Source organism: Cucumis sativus, chromosome 3 (genome assembly GCF_000004075.3).
Source record: "Cucumis sativus cultivar 9930 chromosome 3, Cucumber_9930_V3, whole genome shotgun sequence".
In the NCBI taxonomy this organism is placed as follows: domain Eukaryota; kingdom Viridiplantae; phylum Streptophyta; class Magnoliopsida; order Cucurbitales; family Cucurbitaceae; genus Cucumis; species Cucumis sativus.
The window spans coordinates 28,798,017-28,817,481 of NC_026657.2; the positions used below are offsets into that span (position 1 = coordinate 28,798,017).

At 35.0% G+C, this 19,465-nt stretch overlaps 4 protein-coding genes across 4 annotated transcripts; 3 read left to right on the plus strand and 1 right to left on the minus strand.

Annotated features, from left to right (window-relative positions):
- The first annotated feature begins 1,780 nt into the window (after positions 1–1,780).
- LOC101208451 (mitochondrial succinate-fumarate transporter 1) lies at positions 1,781–5,482 on the plus strand. The gene is made up of 2 exons (XM_004137654.3): positions 1,781–2,518; positions 4,472–5,482. Exons 1-2 carry the CDS (start codon positions 2,102–2,104, stop codon positions 5,006–5,008), a joined length of 954 nt encoding a protein of 317 aa, XP_004137702.1. The 5' UTR covers positions 1,781–2,101; the 3' UTR covers positions 5,009–5,482.
- A 1,127-nt stretch (positions 5,483–6,609) lies between these two features.
- On the plus strand, positions 6,610–11,004 carry LOC101208937 (ERBB-3 BINDING PROTEIN 1). The gene is made up of 8 exons (XM_004137656.3): positions 6,610–6,905; positions 7,048–7,132; positions 7,302–7,451; positions 7,538–7,691; positions 9,523–9,875; positions 9,956–10,047; positions 10,134–10,313; positions 10,595–11,004. The coding sequence occupies exons 1-8, from the start codon at positions 6,812–6,814 to the stop codon at positions 10,666–10,668; spliced, it is 1,182 nt and encodes a 393-aa protein (XP_004137704.1). The 5' UTR covers positions 6,610–6,811; the 3' UTR covers positions 10,669–11,004.
- A 1,995-nt stretch (positions 11,005–12,999) lies between these two features.
- LOC101209674 lies at positions 13,000–15,713 on the minus strand. Its single transcript, XM_004137659.3, has 5 exons — positions 15,525–15,713; positions 15,253–15,373; positions 13,621–13,682; positions 13,457–13,515; positions 13,000–13,364 (listed from the first exon to the last, which is right to left on the minus strand). Exons 2-5 carry the CDS (start codon positions 15,327–15,329, stop codon positions 13,347–13,349), a joined length of 216 nt encoding a protein of 71 aa, XP_004137707.1. The 5' UTR covers positions 15,330–15,373; positions 15,525–15,713; the 3' UTR covers positions 13,000–13,346.
- A 1,011-nt stretch (positions 15,714–16,724) lies between these two features.
- On the plus strand, positions 16,725–19,100 carry LOC101209428 (bifunctional monothiol glutaredoxin-S16, chloroplastic). Its single transcript, XM_004137658.3, has 2 exons — positions 16,725–17,181; positions 18,335–19,100. Exons 1-2 carry the CDS (start codon positions 16,795–16,797, stop codon positions 18,836–18,838), a joined length of 891 nt encoding a protein of 296 aa, XP_004137706.1. The 5' UTR covers positions 16,725–16,794; the 3' UTR covers positions 18,839–19,100.
- Positions 19,101–19,465: the final 365 nt, after the last annotated feature.

Below are 19,465 nucleotides of genomic sequence, written 5' to 3' on the forward strand. Positions count from 1 at the left end.
TAATATACCCTTACCAAATTATTAGCGGGAAATTGCATCAAGTGAAGAAAATGTGTATGAAAAAATAACACCCGCTATAACTAAGTAATTAGTGATATCATTATTATTATAAGGTTATTAAATAGTTATTTATTTTTAAATTTGTTATTTTTGTAATTTATATCCTTCTTTAATAATTTAGAAACAACCACTCCTATTACCTACATATGGGTATACAAAAAATAAAGCTCATATAACCGAACAAATAATTGAAATGTCTTAAATTTGTGACGTAACATTATACGAGCAATTCAGTAGGGATCTATTTCATATTTTATGTATATAGACATTGAAAGTCTATCAATTTTTATTGTTGTTAGCATTTGAAATTTTGTTATATTTTGTAAAATTTATGGTTTATTTTCTTGTATTTAGAAATAACTCTCCTGTTAGATCAATGTGATGTAAATTTACCCTTATTTTTTTACTTTTTGTTTATAGTTGTTTCAGTTAAGAAATTTAATTAAATTCATATATATTTTAGGTTTCTTACTAAGTTGTTGTTTTTGTTTTTTTTTTTTAAACACGTCTATCCTAAAACCGATGATTTGCGTTGTTATGAGTCAAATTTCAAAAACAACTTTTCAAAATTTCTAAATTTGGCAGGTTGTTTTTGGTGTTAATGGTAAAATAAAGTAAATTGTTTATTGTTTTATAAATAACACAAACAAAAAATAACCGAGTAAACTAACGAGTATATTAATTAATAAAATTAGGAATAACAATAAAAATAAAAATAGACAAAATTGTGTACATGGTACACAACTTTTCACCGTCCTCGTGAAAAATGAAGTACATAATCAAATTCGTGTTACGCATAGATAAGTACCTCAATCCCCTAATTACCCTTGATTTGTCATTATTTTAAATTCAACATTATACAACATTACTCATACACACATGCACGTATGTATGGATACGCCTACACAAAATTCATGTACACAGTGTATGATTGTTCAATCTCCAACTATCTTTGATTTGTCTCTATTTTTAAATTTAAACCTATACAAAACTCATGTAGACAAAGTTTTGTCGTACTTAATCACACACAGTATGTTTAAGCTAAACGACACTTTCATCATATTCTATCATTATAATTATTGTAAGTTGGCTTAATCAAATAATTTGTTGAATAGGGGTGAAGAGGAGGCTTGTTTTCTTACTCTTGACCATGTCATGTGGTTGCGTATTTGTACCAAATCTAGGTCCAACATATCATTTTCCTAAAGATTGCTTTGCATGCTTTAGGCAGTGAATGTTATTTACGAATAGTTGTTATTTCAATCATTTTCTTTAAATCATAAATAATGAAAAAGCATCTATTATTATAAAATATGATGCTGGATTGTAGAATTGAACTGATTAAATAACTATTGTACGAGGTGAGTAATTGAAAAAGTTAATGCGAATAATGAAGTTAAAAATCGTGATTCAATATGATAACCATATTTTTAAATCAATGGTAAATCACAATGTAGGTGAGTTTTTATTTACTCATCAAACCTAATTCAACTTGAAAATAAAATTCGTAAAAGTTTTATTTTAACTTTTGAAATAAAAAAAAGTAGATAGAAAAAAAGAAAGAAAAATGAAACTATATTTGAACCATAGAAAATAGGATTAGTATTTATTTGATTATATTGGATTTGGTGCTATAAGTTTGTTTCCCTTCACATATTATTTTATTATTCGGAATTCTAATGGAACAAAACTATGATTCAATCAATGTCTATACATATATGATATCACATGGACAACCTGTAGTAAACCAACAAGCAATTCCTACAGTCCCTTTTTTCTCTTTCCCTTTTAAGCACGAAACTGGTGGTCAGCCTTCACAGCTCCACCCTTTTCTTCCACGGCCGCCGTTAACGTCGCATCTCTAAGCTTCATCAATTGGTATTTTTTGGTGGGGTTGTATTACCCACGAGCTGCAAGCAATCAGTAAAGCATCGAGCATAAAATCCCCCAAAATGGCGGTTGAGTTTCAGTAACAACACAATACGAGTGGAAGGTGAACGAGGAAAGAGCGACAGTTGGGGGGTTTTTGGAGAGTGGAAAAATGGAGAATCAGGAAGCTCGTGGGTCGAATAAGGAACAGAGTTCGACGAAGAAATCGATTCCTCCGTACATGAAGGCGATCTCTGGTTCTCTCGGAGGGGTAATGGAGGCTTGTTGTCTACAGCCGATTGATGTTATCAAGACTAGGTTGCAGCTCGATCGGAGCGGAGCGTACAAGGGGATTGTTCACTGTGGAACCACGGTTACGCAAACGGAAGGAGTTCGAGCTCTTTGGAAGGGACTGACTCCCTTCGCTACGCATCTGACCTTGAAATATGCGCTTCGTATGGGGTCCAATGCGGTTCTTCAGACCGCGTTTAAGGATTCTGAAACTGGAAAACTCAGCAATCATGCTCGTCTGATTTCTGGATTTGGTGCCGGGGTTTTGGAGGCTCTCGTCATTGTTACTCCATTTGAGGTCAGTTTGCATCTCTCGCTCTCTCTTTCGCATTTTCAACTAATTAGCTAGAATTCAACCTTCAGTTTCATATTCGACGGATTTGATCATAGAATGATTACTTGTTATTTTTATATCATGATATCTTTTGATGAGCGATAATGAAATCAATTCTTAGAATTAGAAATTGAAAATCGTTAGCTCTGAAAGTTGGTCTGAAGGTTGAGTTGAGGGGCGCTGGTTCTTCTCTTTCACAATGGGAAACCATGTCGTGTACGATAGTTGACGCTGAAAGGACGGATATAATATAATATAAACACCTTTTGCTGATTTTTTTAATGGTGATATACCTAAATCAATTTTAAATGCTCATTGATGGCTTTGTTTTCAACGAAACACATGGGTTTTATAATGACAGAATGAGATTCCAAATAAGACCCTCCATTTGCCTTTTCTTGCCGAGCCCTATATATAATAAATTACTTGGTGATTTGTTGGGGCTGGTGGTGAACAGTGTTCTTGCCCTTTTAACTTTGCGAATATGTATCAATTAGTTTTCGTAAGGGTCAGAAGCAGAACGGAGCCCACTGCTACCGTACCCTCTCTGAACTTTTAGCATTTTATTATTTTCTATATACTGATGTTTTAGCATCTGGACTTAATTTTACGTTTCTAAGTTCACAACATTAGAAAATTGTTCATAGTCATAAACTCACAGTCAGAAAAATAGAGTAGGTATACATTTGGACAAAGTTTGATTCGGACAGCAGAAACTCTTGCGGCTTCATATTCTCTACCGAATACTCCATTCGTCAGTTGTTTCTTTTTTCTTTTTTTTTTTCCATGAGATCAACATTTGAGAGTCGTTACTCAAGCATGTTTTAGTTTTTTTAGAAATTCCAGTTTCTTTACCACTGTCAATGGTTTGCGTTGGTTGCCGATTCTCTTCATTTGGGTTTAAGCCTCTAAGTTAGGGTAGGGGACAGTGCTAAATGGAAATCCATAAATGTTACTGGTAGTGAAACCAAAACCCCACATTTCAATTTTAAAATAAGTGATTTGATTGGTATGATCCATGGATTAATCTTGGATGCATTATATTGTATAAAAAATTGTGATAAGAACCAAAGTTTCGAATTTGATAGGAAAAGGGAATACTATATATATTAGTAACGACAATTATTTACCATAGTATGAGACTTTGGGGTACAACTAAAGTAAAATTGTAAAATCACGTGGACACATGTTGAAAGTGGATAACATTGTACCATTGCTAATCCGGTTTTTGACCAGTCTATAGTGGCAGGTGGGACAGTGGCCAAAACGAATTTGACATGTTTGCAGTTTTGCCAATTTACTATGAAACTCTCAAGTTTTCCATTCTCTACATCAAATTGATTTATTGCCTAGTTAGTTGGTACCGCCACTCTTCGTCTTACTATCTTCTTATTATTCTCCTTGCAAGTCAAAATTCATCTTTTCTATTTCTTTTGCATCAGTGATGCATCCCTTTTACGTAAATGTAAGTAACTTATTAAAGTAGAAGTTTGCGTCAAATAAAGAGTTGCACAATTATTTTGTATCTCGAGTAAATTTGCAGAGGGCTTCAAGATAAAGTCGGTAATAAAAAGATGTTGGGAAGTTAGATTCAAGTTCAAAAGTTTGAGTAAGAAGAACATTTTGGCTTAAAAAATGAATTATTTATCCTCTTGCTCCTGTCCATACACCACACTGTGCTGCGTGCTACAGATAAATTCGAGTGTCTTCCATCTCAAACTTTTGTTGTTTTTTGGTTTTCCTGGTCAATTGAAGAGATTTTTCTGCCTCATCTAAACATTATGTAATAAGGTGTAAGCGGTTCAGCTTGAGTTGATTTGTTTGGTAAATTTTGTTCCTTTTCAACTTGCACCTTATTCATGTATGTGCAATAAAAAGAACCGTATGATGTCTAACATATTTTTGAATATTGCTTAGGTGGTGAAAATCAGATTGCAGCAGCAGAAAGGGCTGACTCCTGAGCTCCTCAAGTACAAGGGTCCAGTGCACTGTGCTCGAATGATTATTCGAGAAGAAGGCCTCCTAGGACTTTGGGCAGGTGCTGCCCCAACTGTTATGCGCAATGGTACGAACCAGGCTGCCATGTTTACTGCAAAGAATGCCTTTGATATTGTTCTTTGGAACAGGCACGAAGGAGATGGACAAGTCCTCCAGCCGTGGCAGTCGATGATATCAGGATTCCTAGCAGGCACAGCGGGTCCTTTGTGCACCGGACCTTTTGATGTTGTGAAAACTAGGCTAATGGCCCAGAGCCGAGGCACAGGTGAACTCAAGTACAAAGGCATGTTCCATGCTATCAGAACTATTTACGCAGAGGAGGGACTTTTTGCTTTATGGAAAGGGCTGCTGCCTCGACTCATGAGAATTCCACCAGGGCAGGCCATTGTGTGGGCTGTGGCCGATCAAATTATTGGCTTGTATGAGAGGAGATATCTTCAAGATGCTCCCATATAAATACTAGGCACATTTTTGGCACCGTTTTACAAAGAGTCCACAACAGGCACGACCTTACTCGAATGAGATCTATTCCATGGATTGCACTACTGTGTCCTCGAGTTCTAATGTCCACTGCTAACTAAATGGAGTCTTTTAGTCTCTCTTATTGCATGCCTTCATTTTTCGTGTCTGTTTCAACCATCGTCCAAATAACCAAGAAGATTTTGCGCCTCGTGACTTCGAATGGATCAAGTTAGGAGATACAGGAAAGTACTTTTAGACTGATAGTCCCTTTGAAATTTAGTGTCTGAGTAGTGCTTATTCTTTAGTCACAATTTTTGGATTCCTTGGGTGTATCAAGACTTTTATTGTTGGTAGATGTTTTGGACTGAATAACATAATTCCTTGTAGGCCTTGTATCTGGTAACACTGTTATCAAAAGGTATTGAAATTTTAAGAAAATGAACAATAAACGAATTGGTTGAAAGATGCTGTCTCCATGACTCAAAAGTTTCAATTTCTCAAGTGTTCATTTTTCAGGGCTCTGTTTTTGCAGCTGATGGATGGATTTTATGCTCATATCTCACTTGTCCAAAGCTAAAAATCTCCTTATGAATCATATGTTTAGTCAGTATGCATTTCTTCTATCCAATATACACATATAGAGTTCATCTGTTATGAGGTTTGATTGTCAAGTTAGATCATTGTTGGCCTCAAATAACCGTCATCTTAATCTTTCTTGTACTTTATTTGGTCTCTTGGCTTAAAGGAATCATTCTAAAAAGAAGTAATGCTTACACGTCTAACCACAATAAATAAATTTAATGTTTTCTTTAACACTTTGTAATACAATTTTCACATCATCAAAACTAACTATATTTAAATTATTAAAATCGAGTGAATATAGTCCTTTTAAAATAGGTCTTAAACATACGGACCCATAATTTAATTTGAATTGTTTTCTTTAATTTTCATAACATATTATAATTATTGAACCATTTGATAGATAGTTTCAAATTAGTTGTCAACCGTTACACAAGGAAGAATACAAAAAAAAATTACTACGTTTCATAATTTTTTATGCTAACTAATTTCACTTTGATTTTGTTATTTGTTTTATTTTGTTGTGTCAAACACGTTTGTGCTAGAAAAGGATGCTTACTATGTTGGTTTTATGTACCATATTAAGTAGTTGATATCAAAATTTGAACAAAAGAAAAAACGATTGGGAGACTAACAACCTATTTAGAATATTTCTTAGACATTTAGAAATGATTCAAAACTCAATGTTAACCTTGCTTACAAAATTACCACAACAGAACTAAAAGGTTTTAAGTTTCTAACTTATTTTTCTCCTTTCTATTTCTCCAGTGCTTTTACATTTTTGTTAGAAAAATTGGAATTAAAAACCTAAAATCTCTCAATTTTGTCAAAGTAATGTTAGAGAATGAAACTAAATAGCCATGGTTACAAATATAGCAATTAAATTTAAAATAGTTAAATTTATAGTAACACTTTTTTTTTTTTTTTTTGCAAAATATGAAAGAAAGGAAAAGAATGACCCATGTGGTGGGGCCGAGCATAGCGCCATTGCAAAGAGGTAACACATGAGAACCAAAAACCCTAGACCATAATTGGAAATGAAATCTTATATAAAGTAATCTAAGCGCAGCCTCACCGATTGTAACCCTAAATCCTTCTTACGGGTCTCACCCACTTTCCTTGCTTTCAAGCTTCACTTCTCTATCCCAATTTGCTTCACCTTCTTCTCTTCGCCGTCTCCAAATCCCTCCCACTGCTTGCCGTTTTTCACCACCGTAAATGATGTCCGACGAGGAAAGGGAGGAGAAGGAGCTCGATCTTACTTCTCCTGAAGTAGTCACCAAATACAAGAGCGCCGCTGAGATTGCCAACAGTAACTTTCTATCTCTCTCTCTCTTTTATCTCTCTATAATTTGGATAATCGAGTTCTGTTTTTGCTCATGTTTATACTGAAATTTGGTTTGTATGCTTTGTGGAAACGAGTCTTTTAAGTGATCAAGTGGATATTCTTGCAGAGGCATTGCAGTTGGTGATATCCGAATGCAAACCAAAGGCGAAGATTGTTGACATTTGCGAGAAAGGGGATTCCTTCATTAGGGAGTAAGAGTTTGGTTTTTATTTAAGTTGAAAAATGCATTGACTTAATTGTTCATCGCGCTTATTCATCTCTATTCAATGGTTTTGATTGTTCTTCACTGTCATCACTCTCGGTATTTGATCAACTGGCTTATTTAATGGTATTTCCTTCTGTTTTTTTTTATTCTTGTAGGCAAACTGGAAATATGTACAAGAATGTTAAGAAGAAGATTGAAAGAGGCGTTGCTTTTCCAACTTGCATTTCTGTTAACAACACTATATGCCATTTCTCTCCGCTTTCAAGTGACGAGACAGTGTTGGAAGAGGGCGATATGGTTAAGATGTAAGCTGTAATAATGGCTTTAAGCAATTCTGTTATTGTATTTATGATGGAAAGATAAACCCTTGTGAAATTTTGTCTTATTGCAGTGATTTGGGTTGTCATATTGACGGGTTTATTGCTGTAGTCGCTCACACTCATGTGCTGCAAGAAGGTCCGGTTACAGGAAGAGCTGCTGATGTAATTGCAGCTGCTAACACTGCAGCTGAAGTTGCCTTGAGGCTTGTGAGACCTGGAAAAAAGGTAACACGTTATTCTGTCGTAATAAAGAATTTTAATTAGTTTGGACTTTCTGCAAACATTTTGTCAATCTAGATCGTATATATATATAGATATTTCAAATATCTTGTGAATTTTTAGATATGCTTTCTGTGAAATGAATGTTGATTTTCTTTGTTAATTGGAAAGGCAACTTTGCCGAGGTAATCAGTTGGTCCTTCTGATTGCCTCTTTTCCCTGTTGCCTACATGGATTCTGGCCATATGTTGAGTAAATTAGGTGGGCTTGCTATCTCTAGTCAAGCTTACTATGTCCAACATTGGCCCAAATCACATTAATATGGTCAAATAATAGTTTCTCTTGCTAGTTTTTTTTGCATCCATATTTGAGGTGCCTAAATCGTGTATACATATATATATAGATATTTCGAATATCTTGTGAATTTTTAGATATGATTTCTGTGAAATGAATGTTGAATTTTTTGTTAATTGGATAGGCAACTTTGCCGAGGCAATCAGAAGGACCAACTGATTGCCTCTTTTCCCTGTTGCCTAAATGGATTCTGGCCATATGTTGAGTGAATTAGGTGGGCTTGCTATCTTTAGTCAAGCTTATTATGTCCAACATTGGCCCAAATCACATTAATGTGGTCAAATAAAAGTTTCTCTTGCTAATTTTTTTTGCATCCATATTTGAGGTGCCTAAATCGTATATATATATATATAGATGTTTCAAATATCTTGTGAATTTTTAGATATGCTTTCTGTGAAATGAGTGTTGAATATTTTGTTAATTGTGGATAGGCAACTTTGCCGAGGCAATCAGTTGGTCCTTCTGATTGCCTCTTTTCCCTGTTGCCTAAATGGATTCTGGCCATATGTTGTGTGAATTAGGTGGGCTTGCTATCTTTAGTCAAGCTTATTATGTCCAACATTGGCTCAAATCACATTAATGTGGTCAAATAATAGTTTCTCTTGCTAATTTTTTTTGCATCCATATTTGAGGTGCCTAAAACAACATAACTTTGATTTAATACTTGTACAGCCCATTGGCCTTTCTTTTTCTTGTTTTCTTGATACAAACATCCATCTATTACTAGATCACCTTTTCCTACATTTCCTTTGTGCGGCAACATGGTCTCTACTTGATGATAACTATCATGGCTATGGATTGCATCCAGTGAAGCCCTTTCATGTCATAGTTACACTGATAGAGCATCATGGACTTGATGTGGCTAAGCCAATGTTTCCTCCATGTTTTCTTCATATAAACAATTCCATCTACTATTTGAACTTTCTTTTTTCCATTTTGCCTTTGTGTGTGATACCGTGATTTCTACTTGATGATAACTACAATGGCTATGGAGTGCATCCGATGAAGCCTTTTTATGTCATAGTTACACTGATAGAGTATCATGGACTTGAGGTGACTTTGTTAAACGAGGCTTAGGAGCCTGGGAAAAGTGAGCTCCAATCCCTTTTTCGTTTTAAAAAATTCCATCTGTTGGAATGCTTTCTTCTCCATTCCCTTTGCATGGCAACATGGTCTCTACTTGATGACAACTATAATGGCTATGGAGTGCATCCAATGAAGCCTTTTCATGTCATAGTTACACTGATAGAGTATCATGAATTTGTGATGATTTGATTCCAAGGTTTAGGAACTTGGAATAAGTGAAACTTTGAATCACGTATTTAAGATGTTTTACTCATTTATTTTGAAGAAATGCCAATAAAATAACCATGTGTTTGGCCTTGTGGAAAATTTGAGGAAAAAGTCAGTCACATGTTTTAATTCTGTATTATTATTTTTTTCTATTTCCTTTTTCACTGTAATGATGATTCTTATTTTCCAGAACAAGGATGTTACAGAAGCAATTCAAAAGGTTGCTGCTTCCTATGACTGCAAAATTGTCGAAGGTGTTCTTAGCCATCAGCTGAAGCAGTTTGTGATTGATGGGAACAAGGTTGTATTGAGTGTTGCCAATCCTGAGACAAGGGTTGATGAGGCAGAATTTGAGGAGAATGAGGTGTATTCAATAGATATAGTTACAAGCACTGGAGAAGGAAAGCCTAAGTTGTTGGATGAGAAGCAGACTACTATTTATAAGAGAGCTGTAGACAGGAACTATCACTTAAAGATGAAAGCCTCTAGATTTATTTTCAGTGAAATAACTCAGAAGTACCCTATAATGCCTTTCACCGCAAGGTTTGTGATGTTTCTCATATACTGTCAATTATTTTCGTTTTGGCATCTATATTGTTCTATTTATAATCTCATCACTGCAGGGCTTTGGAAGAGAAACGGGCTCGGCTTGGATTGGTGGAATGTGTTAACCATGATCTTTTGCAGCCATATCCTGTTCTTCATGAGAAGCCTGGTGAGACTTCTAATATCTGAGCTGCCTTTTGGCCAAACTTTTCAATGTTTGATTTTGCTTCATAACTAATATCTCTGTTCTATCAGGTGATTTTGTTGCTCATATCAAATTCACCGTTTTGCTGATGCCTAATGGATCCGACCGAGTCACATCTCATCCTCTGCAAGATCTGCAGCCTACAAAAACAATAGACGATCCTGAAATCAAGGCATGGTTATCATTGGGCATAAAGACAAAGAAAAAGGGTGGTGGGAAGAAGAAGAAAGGTTAGCCATCTGAAGTCATGTTTTTTAAGCTTTTTCAACAAGACACGTTTTAAATCTTTGAACAGCTTGCATTGTTTTTTAAACTAAGTCCAATCCCACAAACGACCGGTCTTTTACTCTCTGCATGCAATGGCTTTCAAGTTACATATGAAAACTAACTGAAAGGTTGGACCAAAAAACATATTTTTCTGGTATTATGCGATGCAATAGTTTATAATCTTTTTGCCCGGAAATGCCTTTCCAGCCATCATCTTCTGAATATTTCCTTGATTGTTTTGCAGGTAAGAAAGGAGATAAGACAGAGGATGCTGAACCAATGGATACCACAACCAATGGTGCTGCATCCCAAGAATGAACATCTACACAACCACATCCTTAAAAAAAGGAAAAAAAAAAGAAATTAGTAATTCCCTTCGCCTTTTTCCTTCAAATTTGGGTCTGCCCCCACCGTTGATCTCATTTGTATACGATGAGCAGGTGAGTGTAGTTGCCAAATTAAAATGGTGAACGTTCTTTATTGGGTATTATTAATGAATCCAACCTCTCTTTTGTATGGTCGACATACTTTGCTTTTTCTTCTTTTCTTTTTTTTTCCTCATTTCAGACTCCATGGATGCGTTGTTTGTCTCTCGAGATGTGCAACTGAATGAGCCTAAATTTATTTTCTTTACTAATCTTTTCACTTCCTTTCTGCTGCTGTCCTTATATCTTATATTTGTTGTCCAAATTTATTTCACCAGAGAACTTTCTTTTAATTCGACCACTGACGGATGGAGTTGTATATCGTTCTTATTCTTTGCTGTGTCTCATGTTGATGGATATTTTAGAAAAAAACAGTCCAGGAATTACTTATAGAATTCGTTATAATCTGTATCAACTGAACACAAGCAACGCTGCCAACGTATAAGCCCTAAGATGAGTTACTGTTTCCCTATTGATACTGTTATAATGTCCTGTATCTTTGTTAAAATTGTAAACATTTGTGGATTTCTTTTTGTGTTTATATATTCAAATAATTTTTAAAGACGATTTACAGAAAAGTGAGAGCTTGGCTGACCATTTTTCTCCCAGTGGGTTGAAGCTTTTGGCGTTTGTCTCATTATTTGAACCGATAGGACTGGAATTCGATTTTTTGTTTCCTACTTTTTGAGTAAAGGAACTTGATTAAACTAAATATTTTTGTTATATTTATATTTAAATATATAAAAAAGAGTAAAATCGATTTGGTTTGAACAAGTAAATTGGTTTGGTTGATTTGGCTTTCAAACCGAACCTAATTGTTCTAACCCTAAACAACTTTGACCGGGACTTACAATATCAAATGGGAACAGTGGTGTAAGTATATTACAGATGTTTGTACCAATAACTTCCAAAATTGAATGACCTATGAACTTCACATGAAAAACTTAAGAAATAGAATGTAATACCAACTTGCTTAAAGCCTAGTCATCTTACAAATAAACGATGAATAAGTCAGGAACCAAGAACTAAATGAAAAACACTTACCCATTGCCAACATTCATTAAAACGTTGGAGAAAAAGGGATAACAAAACACATTTTGAAACTTATCTCCCTCGTTCAAGTTGAAGAGATAACTTTCTTCCGCCACGATCTCCTCCCGATTTTCATTTTGTTAGAAAGTCTAAGATATCAAAGCTTCCGAACTTCCACGTTCCCCAAAAAACATCAAAACACATTTTGCCTGCTTATATGAAAACAATGAAGATCTACTCTATAATTTGTTTTATGAACAGAAACCAAGACGTTTATCGAACTTAGCTATTTATGATGCATCAGATTCCTAACAACGTTTAAGCCCTAACACTTCTCAAACTATGGGCTTTTGGTTGAAGACGTAGTTAAAGGGAAAAAAGAACCGAAGAGAACGATTTCGTGCTGAGGGCATTACCAATACATTGAAAAGTCCATGAACGTTAATTGGGGGCGTCGTGCCATTCATCAATGATCTCTGACCTTTCTAAACCACAAAACAAAAACACAAAAAGGAATTAGTTCTACACACTGCCCCTATGAAAAAGAAAAATCGCCCAACTAAACATGAAACACATTAAAAATAAAAATTCAAACACACATTTTAGCAACTTTAGCTTTATGCGAGTGTAATACATATAAAATTTTGTAATTTAGGCTGTGCGATTTATTCTGCTGTCTTCAATCGTAACCTCGTATGTTTAAAGAGTTAAATTGTCTTCAAGGGTACGGTGTGATTTTGTATACAACCAATAAACTATTTTTCCCTTGAACATTTTTACATTAAAACAGTTCAACTTTTCAACTAGCGTCAATAATTAGCAATTTCTTTGAAATGCTACAAAATTTCTTAGGCAGCAATCCATACGGCATATAAAAGGTAGAAATTGATTGCTACTTATAAACGTAATATTTTATATTTTGGCCATTGAATTATTTCCTGTTATTTTCAAGTAGAAAGTTTTAAAATTAATTCTCCTCTTTGAATATATATATTGAAAAATATATGGAACACTTTTGTACCTATACCTGTGTTCTTACAAAAATGGAACTAATAAAACCATGTTGAAAACTCAAAACCAAATACACCAATTATTTTGAAAAACTCAGAATCGGGTATGTTTTGAGAACTCAAGAACCATTACAGCTGAACCTCCAGAACTAAAAAGGTAGATTTTCTCTAAGAAAAATGTGTTTAGTTAAAAGATCGAAAGCAAACTTCTTATTATTTTTCCGTTGTTTGTTACAAGGCCTATTTAAAAGTCCCTCGGTCCAACGATGATAACGGCGGAAAAAAAAAGCTACAAAATCAGAGACATGCAACTGCATAAGCCAAGGAAGAGATCAGTTCATCTTTGCTTCAATTACAGGCAAAGGCAACCCGGTAGCCAAGAACAAATCTATAATTCTACTGTCACATTTACTCAATACATAGACAAGATGAGGTTATTAAACAAATCTTTCAGGGAATCTGCGACTATTATGAGTAAAATTGGAATAGGATTTATACATCATGTTGCAGTAAAACGTTCCACTCCACGTTAATGGTTCTTGAAAGACTGCAAGACGAAGGCATAAGATTAATACAAGGCACAAGGTTACGTCTAAGCTGTTCAAAATAAAAAGATCCAAGTTGAAAGAAGCATCTCACATCAAAATTTTTGGAGAAATCTTTCACTTGTTCTGCAAGTTCTTGCTTCTTCTGTGCAGCTGCAAAACAATTCCCACTCTTACTAGCATAAGTTAAACAGCTCAACAATAAATACCACAAGTAAAATTGAAATCAATGAAGCAAAAACAGTTTAAAGGTTCTACCCTTGTTAGATATATCCTCAATTTGTTTCGATGTCCTCACAGCAAACCTTTGAAAGGAACGGCTGCAGAAAAGGACAATGCGAGTGAAATAAATTCTTGAGAATGAACAATTAGTATTAAGCAGACAAATGTGACTTTAGTTGTTACGGAGCTTAAAAATATTTGATTTAATGGCAGAAATGCTGGAAAAAGAATGCCTAGGCAGCTCAACTCTTACAAGTATAATTGATACAATCATCTCAACAATCATTATAAGCATACAAGCCAACATTTGCCATTTTTCAAACAAGGGAATAGGAGACAATCTTGGGGAAGATAACAAAGAACAATATTTGTGACTGTTCCATATGCAAAAATAACAACAGTTGAAGCGTCATGACACATAATTTTGAATATAGAACAAAGAAATACACTAATGAAAATAAAGAAGAAAATCGCTCCCAGATACAAACACTTGTAACACCATTTTCGTTTTGTTCTGTTTCTCTGACAAACCCCCTTGTGGCTAATGGTTTCAGTTAGGCAAGCATCCATTCTTCCATATCCTCACTTAACTACATTTGAAAAGGCCACTGCCTTCTGTTCTACAGAATTTCTTTGTGCTAGTGGTTCTAAATTTTGATCAGGTGCAAGATTTTTTAGACTTCTTTTTTTGTTCTTTAGTAGCTTGGACCTATCTCTATGCCTTGGATAAATATTTCCTCCCCTGCTAATTAGCATATAGTTTATGCTTCAAATAAAATAACTTCCTTTAAAAAAAAACAAAATCGTTACCTAATACTCAACCTGATAATGAACCTATATAATATTTCAAGAAAAAAAAACCAAGTTAAAATCTTTCTTATCATTTTTGTTCTACTTTATATTAGTAAACCATGAATATAGTTGGTTCATTCTCTATTCACATAGAAATTCTATTTGAAACAGAAAGTGGTACCCTCGTATTCTTTTATACGAGCTTTAAGAGAGAACAACGAGTACGTAGGGGGGAAGCGGCTATATTAGTGCTCCGTTTGATATTGGTAGTTGGATCGCTCGCCTTTATATGGCTTGGCGTCATTAACGTTCTTGACTCGTATCGTATTCCAACTGATGGAACTTATACAAATAACTGAACTGATGACGCCAAATGAAAAACAATACCAAAATATAAAATTTTACTCAAACTCAACCACTGCGTTACAATTGTAGCATTGATTCAACGAACATAGATCAGGCCCCATCGATCCTCACAAAAGAAATAGAAAACGGATTTATAGCAAACGTTTAACAAATTTCCTAAGCTGTGCAACGCACAATCACCAACGAACCTCTAAAGCTATTAAAGCTAAACGAAGAAAATGGGACACCAATTCAAGAAAAGGAAAATTAAAGAAGCTATAGCCAAAATTTCTAAGATTTCCTCATCTGCACACCCAACCATCAAGGCAGCAGATAAACATAAAAGAAAATCTAAAAATATTTTGCTTCAATGGAACGAGCCAAATAGGAACTAATCCATCCCTCCGGCCAGAGAATGAAGCTTATTCATACACACATCATTGATTCATCCTCGTCCAAATCAAAACAAAAGATTAAAAAAAAAAAAAAAAAAAACCCTCTTACGCGCAGTAAAGCCTTAACATTCCTTACCTGTTCGCAAGACTGTTGACGAGAACCTCATTCACGAGGTAAGAAAATACTCTGTGGACGAAATTTCCACCCGCCATGCTCGTTTCCAGAAATTAAAATAAATCAATGCCAATCCAGATGCCTGAAACGATAGAGGAAGATTACAAAAGCTAGCTTAACCTTCCTTCTAGGTATCAAAACAACCGGCAGAAACTGAAAGAACGCGTAAACAGTAAAGAAACAAAAAGGATATGCAAAACCCTTCCGTCAATGGAAAAAAATACCACACATACGGGTTTCTGAACAAAAGAAAGTCGATCGAAACAGATGAAGTTAGGAAATGTTTGCGTAAACAATAGCGTCGGAGGTGACAAAAGTATGATGCCCTAATTTCCCTCGATCGCAAGCCAACCACGACCTCTACACGGCAGCCGGACTTCTCGCCTCAATTTATAATGTGCGTGGTTGTAGAAAGACCAGAACCTTCTATTAACAAAATAACAAATAAATATTTTGAGAAAATTACATATATAAAAAAATGGCAAAAAAAAAATATAACATTTGTTACAAATATTTACATGTAATAAATTTTGTCATTTTGTCTTTTAATAATTTTATTACGTGAAAGGTAAAAGTTTGTCAAAATTCTTCATCTATGAAAGAAACAATCCATAAAACATATAATACCCTTCATTTTGTACAAAAAGTGCTCCAAATAGTTAAAATTAGACCTAAAACTCATAGTAATAGATGTAGTGAACTGAGGACCTTGAAGCTTCGAAGGGCACAACCACTATATCCAGGACAAATTTTTATTAAAATACAAAAACTAGAAATGTGAGAGGGGCACACCCCATGGCCTCTTAATAAATTTGCCCCTTGTGTTAGTATGTCGCTGAGAGATTCTTCTTTGAGTGGGTGTTGCTCTAACATTGTGGCTCACGAGTTTATTTCTCATCAACAATATCGATTCTCGTTGATTTAACCCGAAAATACCTCCACGATGGTCATTCTGTTTGTTTTTTTTTTTTTTTTACTATTTGATTATAAAAAGAATTATTGCTATTACAAAACTAAATACTTCATTTTTACGACAGAGAAAAGTTTGATAATACAATTGCAATATCACCCTATTTCACAACATTTCTTACAATATTTTACAATTTATTTAAAAAATAAAGAAAACAAACACTAAAAACGTAGATAGGTTACGGCTTATTCGGTAACTCATTTGTTTTATATATTTTTAAAATTAATTTAGAAGAGCATGTTCTATTTTTTTAAAACAAGAAAAAAAGAAAAACGTTCCAAAAGGATACATTTCGTTTTTTAAAAACAGGAAGCAAAATCAGTATCAAAAGCATAGGAACTTTTTTTTTAATAAACAAAAGTTTGAAAACAGAAAGAGAAAAAAAAAACAAAAATTATTATTATGATTGTTTTCTGTTTAAAAAAAGAACGCCGTGGGTTCCTCAAAGCTAAATGGGCTGGGCCGGAATGTAAACTTCTGAAAATGCAAAATATCTCCGACATCGAGAGCCGTCTCAGCTCCATTTCTTCCCGATGGCTGCAATCAACCTTCCTCTAATCCACACTCCTCCGTCTATTCAGAATTTTTCAATCAAATCTTCCCAGAACACTTCCAAATTCTTCCCCTTCTCTCAATCTAATCCTTCTCCTCTCCTTTCCAGTTCCTTCAAGCTCTACACTACAGCCAAAGCTCGCGCTTCTTCCTTAATCGCTTTTGCTGCCAAGAATCTATCAGAATCTGAGCTCAACTCCGTGCCGGAGACCGCCGGGGAAATTGCTGGAAAATTTCCTTCTGACGCGGGTGTTTATGCCGTTTACGATAAGGAGGGCGATGTTCAGTTTATCGGCATTACAAGAAACATAGCGGGGAGCGTCGCCACTCACTGGAGATCAGTACCGGAGCTCTGCGTTTCTGTCAAGGTTGGGGTTGTCTTTCGCTGTTGTTTCTCTCTTCGTTTTTCTCATTTTCAGCTCTAATTGATTGTTGGTAGGATTTTTTTGAGGTTATTGTTTTAGTGTGATGCAAGATGAATTAAACATGAGGATGCTATACTCTGTGGAGTACAGATATTCTTCGTTTGGAAGTAATCTTGAAAGGGTTTCGTTTGTTCTTGCGAAAAATTCTGTGCACATGAATTCATTATTGTCTCCAATGAACTGATGCTTCATTTTTTTGTTAATCGAGTCTTGGATACTTAATCTAGTCTAGGCTTCTTAGTTTTCGTCGGTATTGTAATGATGCATCTGCGTCATAAACATGTGGTCTTCTTCGTGCTCTGCTGCTGATAGTTGTTCCGTTAGATCTTCACTCATCAGTGCATTGGTTAAAAATTGAAATGGTGTAGAAGTAAAAGATAGCTGGAACTAGAATTAGGGGAATTCGTGCAAATTGCAATTAATGATGGGAGATAGTCACTCACTTGCTGGACACAGGGAAATTTGTTTTTCACTTGCTGCTCTTGCAATCTTATCGTTCTTTAAGACTTTGCAAAATTGTTTGAACATATATTTCAACATTATTATGGTTGGTAGCTGACATCAAATCGCTGGCAGTTTTCTTAAAAAAGAGGGTGCGTTTATCAGCTTTCTGAATTAGGACCTTCTGAGTGGCAGTTACTCTTTACATGATCATTTTTGTTCTGCAATGGGTATATCTCTTTACGGATTGAACGTATATAGGACTGATACTCCTTTTTGCACGCCTTGAATATGCCCGTTGTGGAAACTCATAGGATATTAGATTGTAAGAAAGTGGCCACCAATGTTTGTACTCATTCCCCATTTGTTAGAACATATGCTTGATAATTATCAACCTACCTTACTCTACATGTTTTAGTGCATTTGATTCTCATGTGAATTAAACTTGTAATGTAAATAGGGATCCGAGGAACCTAAATTTACTCACAAAAGAAGTAGGAATAGTTCTAGCCTTTAGGAAGCAAATTATAATTGAGAGGTACTGTGCTACTTTATCTATTCTTTTGATGAGGAGTTGTGCTAGAATTTGAGTTTTCTGTGCAGTAGAATTCTGATCTTGCCTGATTTTCTAATTTTGAATGTTTACTTTCTGTAGTTTGGAGTAGTAGATGAACCTGATAGAACAAACTTAACACAAGCATGGAAGTCATGGATGGAAGAACACATAAAAGTCACCGGGAAGATACCACCAGGTAATGAATCTGGCAATGCAACATGGACAAGGCAGCCACCAAAGAAGAAGGCCGATCTGAGGTTGACGCCTGGTCGACATGTCCAACTTACAGTCCCATTGGAAGAACTCATTGATCAATTAGTGAAGGAGAACAAGGTTGTTGCATTCATCAAGGGCTCCAGAAGCGCACCAATGTGTGGTTTTTCGCAAAGAGTAGTAGGGATTCTTGAAGCTGAAGGTGTAGATTACGAGAGCGTTGATGTGCTCGATGAAGAATACAACAACGGGCTAAGGGAAACTCTCAAAACATATAGTAACTGGCCTACATTTCCTCAAATCTTCGTGGATGGGCAATTAATTGGAGGTTGTGACATTCTTAGTTCTATGCATGAAACAGGTGAACTTGCTGGTTTGTTCAAGAAGTGATAATCAAATTTTAACTTTCAGCAACCAATATTTTGGTGGGGTTAGAGGCATAATTGGAAGGAGGTGAGAATGTGCCTGCTTTCCATGCTTTTGCCAGTTGCTCCATAGAAGTGTAGTTTAAAGTTTCAACAAGTCGAACAACTAATTTGTTAAAAGCCTTCTCTCCCTCTTCTTGTTTCCTCTCAAAGCAAGACCTGAAGTTTTGGGGATTTTGAAATTGTTTATTTTACCTTCAAAATTAGTAGATGGTTAAAGCTTGAAATCGATAGAATTTGATAAATTTTTAGAATTAGATGACTCAAATCTAACTTATTTTGTGTTTTATAAAAAAAAAAGTTGTGGGGTTTGAGAAATTTATGTTGATACCGAGACGTGGGGTACAAATTTTATTTAAAATTTCAGGTTGGCAGTGCGAGTGATCGAATAATAAAACTTGCAACATTAATGTTGATAGTATAAACTTTATAATATTCGAAGTATTTATATGAAAATTTAAACATTTGTAAAAACAGATTCATAAAATAATTCAAAATTACTTTTTAAAAATTGTACTGTTGATTGAGTTTGTTTAGTAACGAGCTTAGTTTGTAATCGATTTGATTTTGATAAGACATTTTATCAATGGGA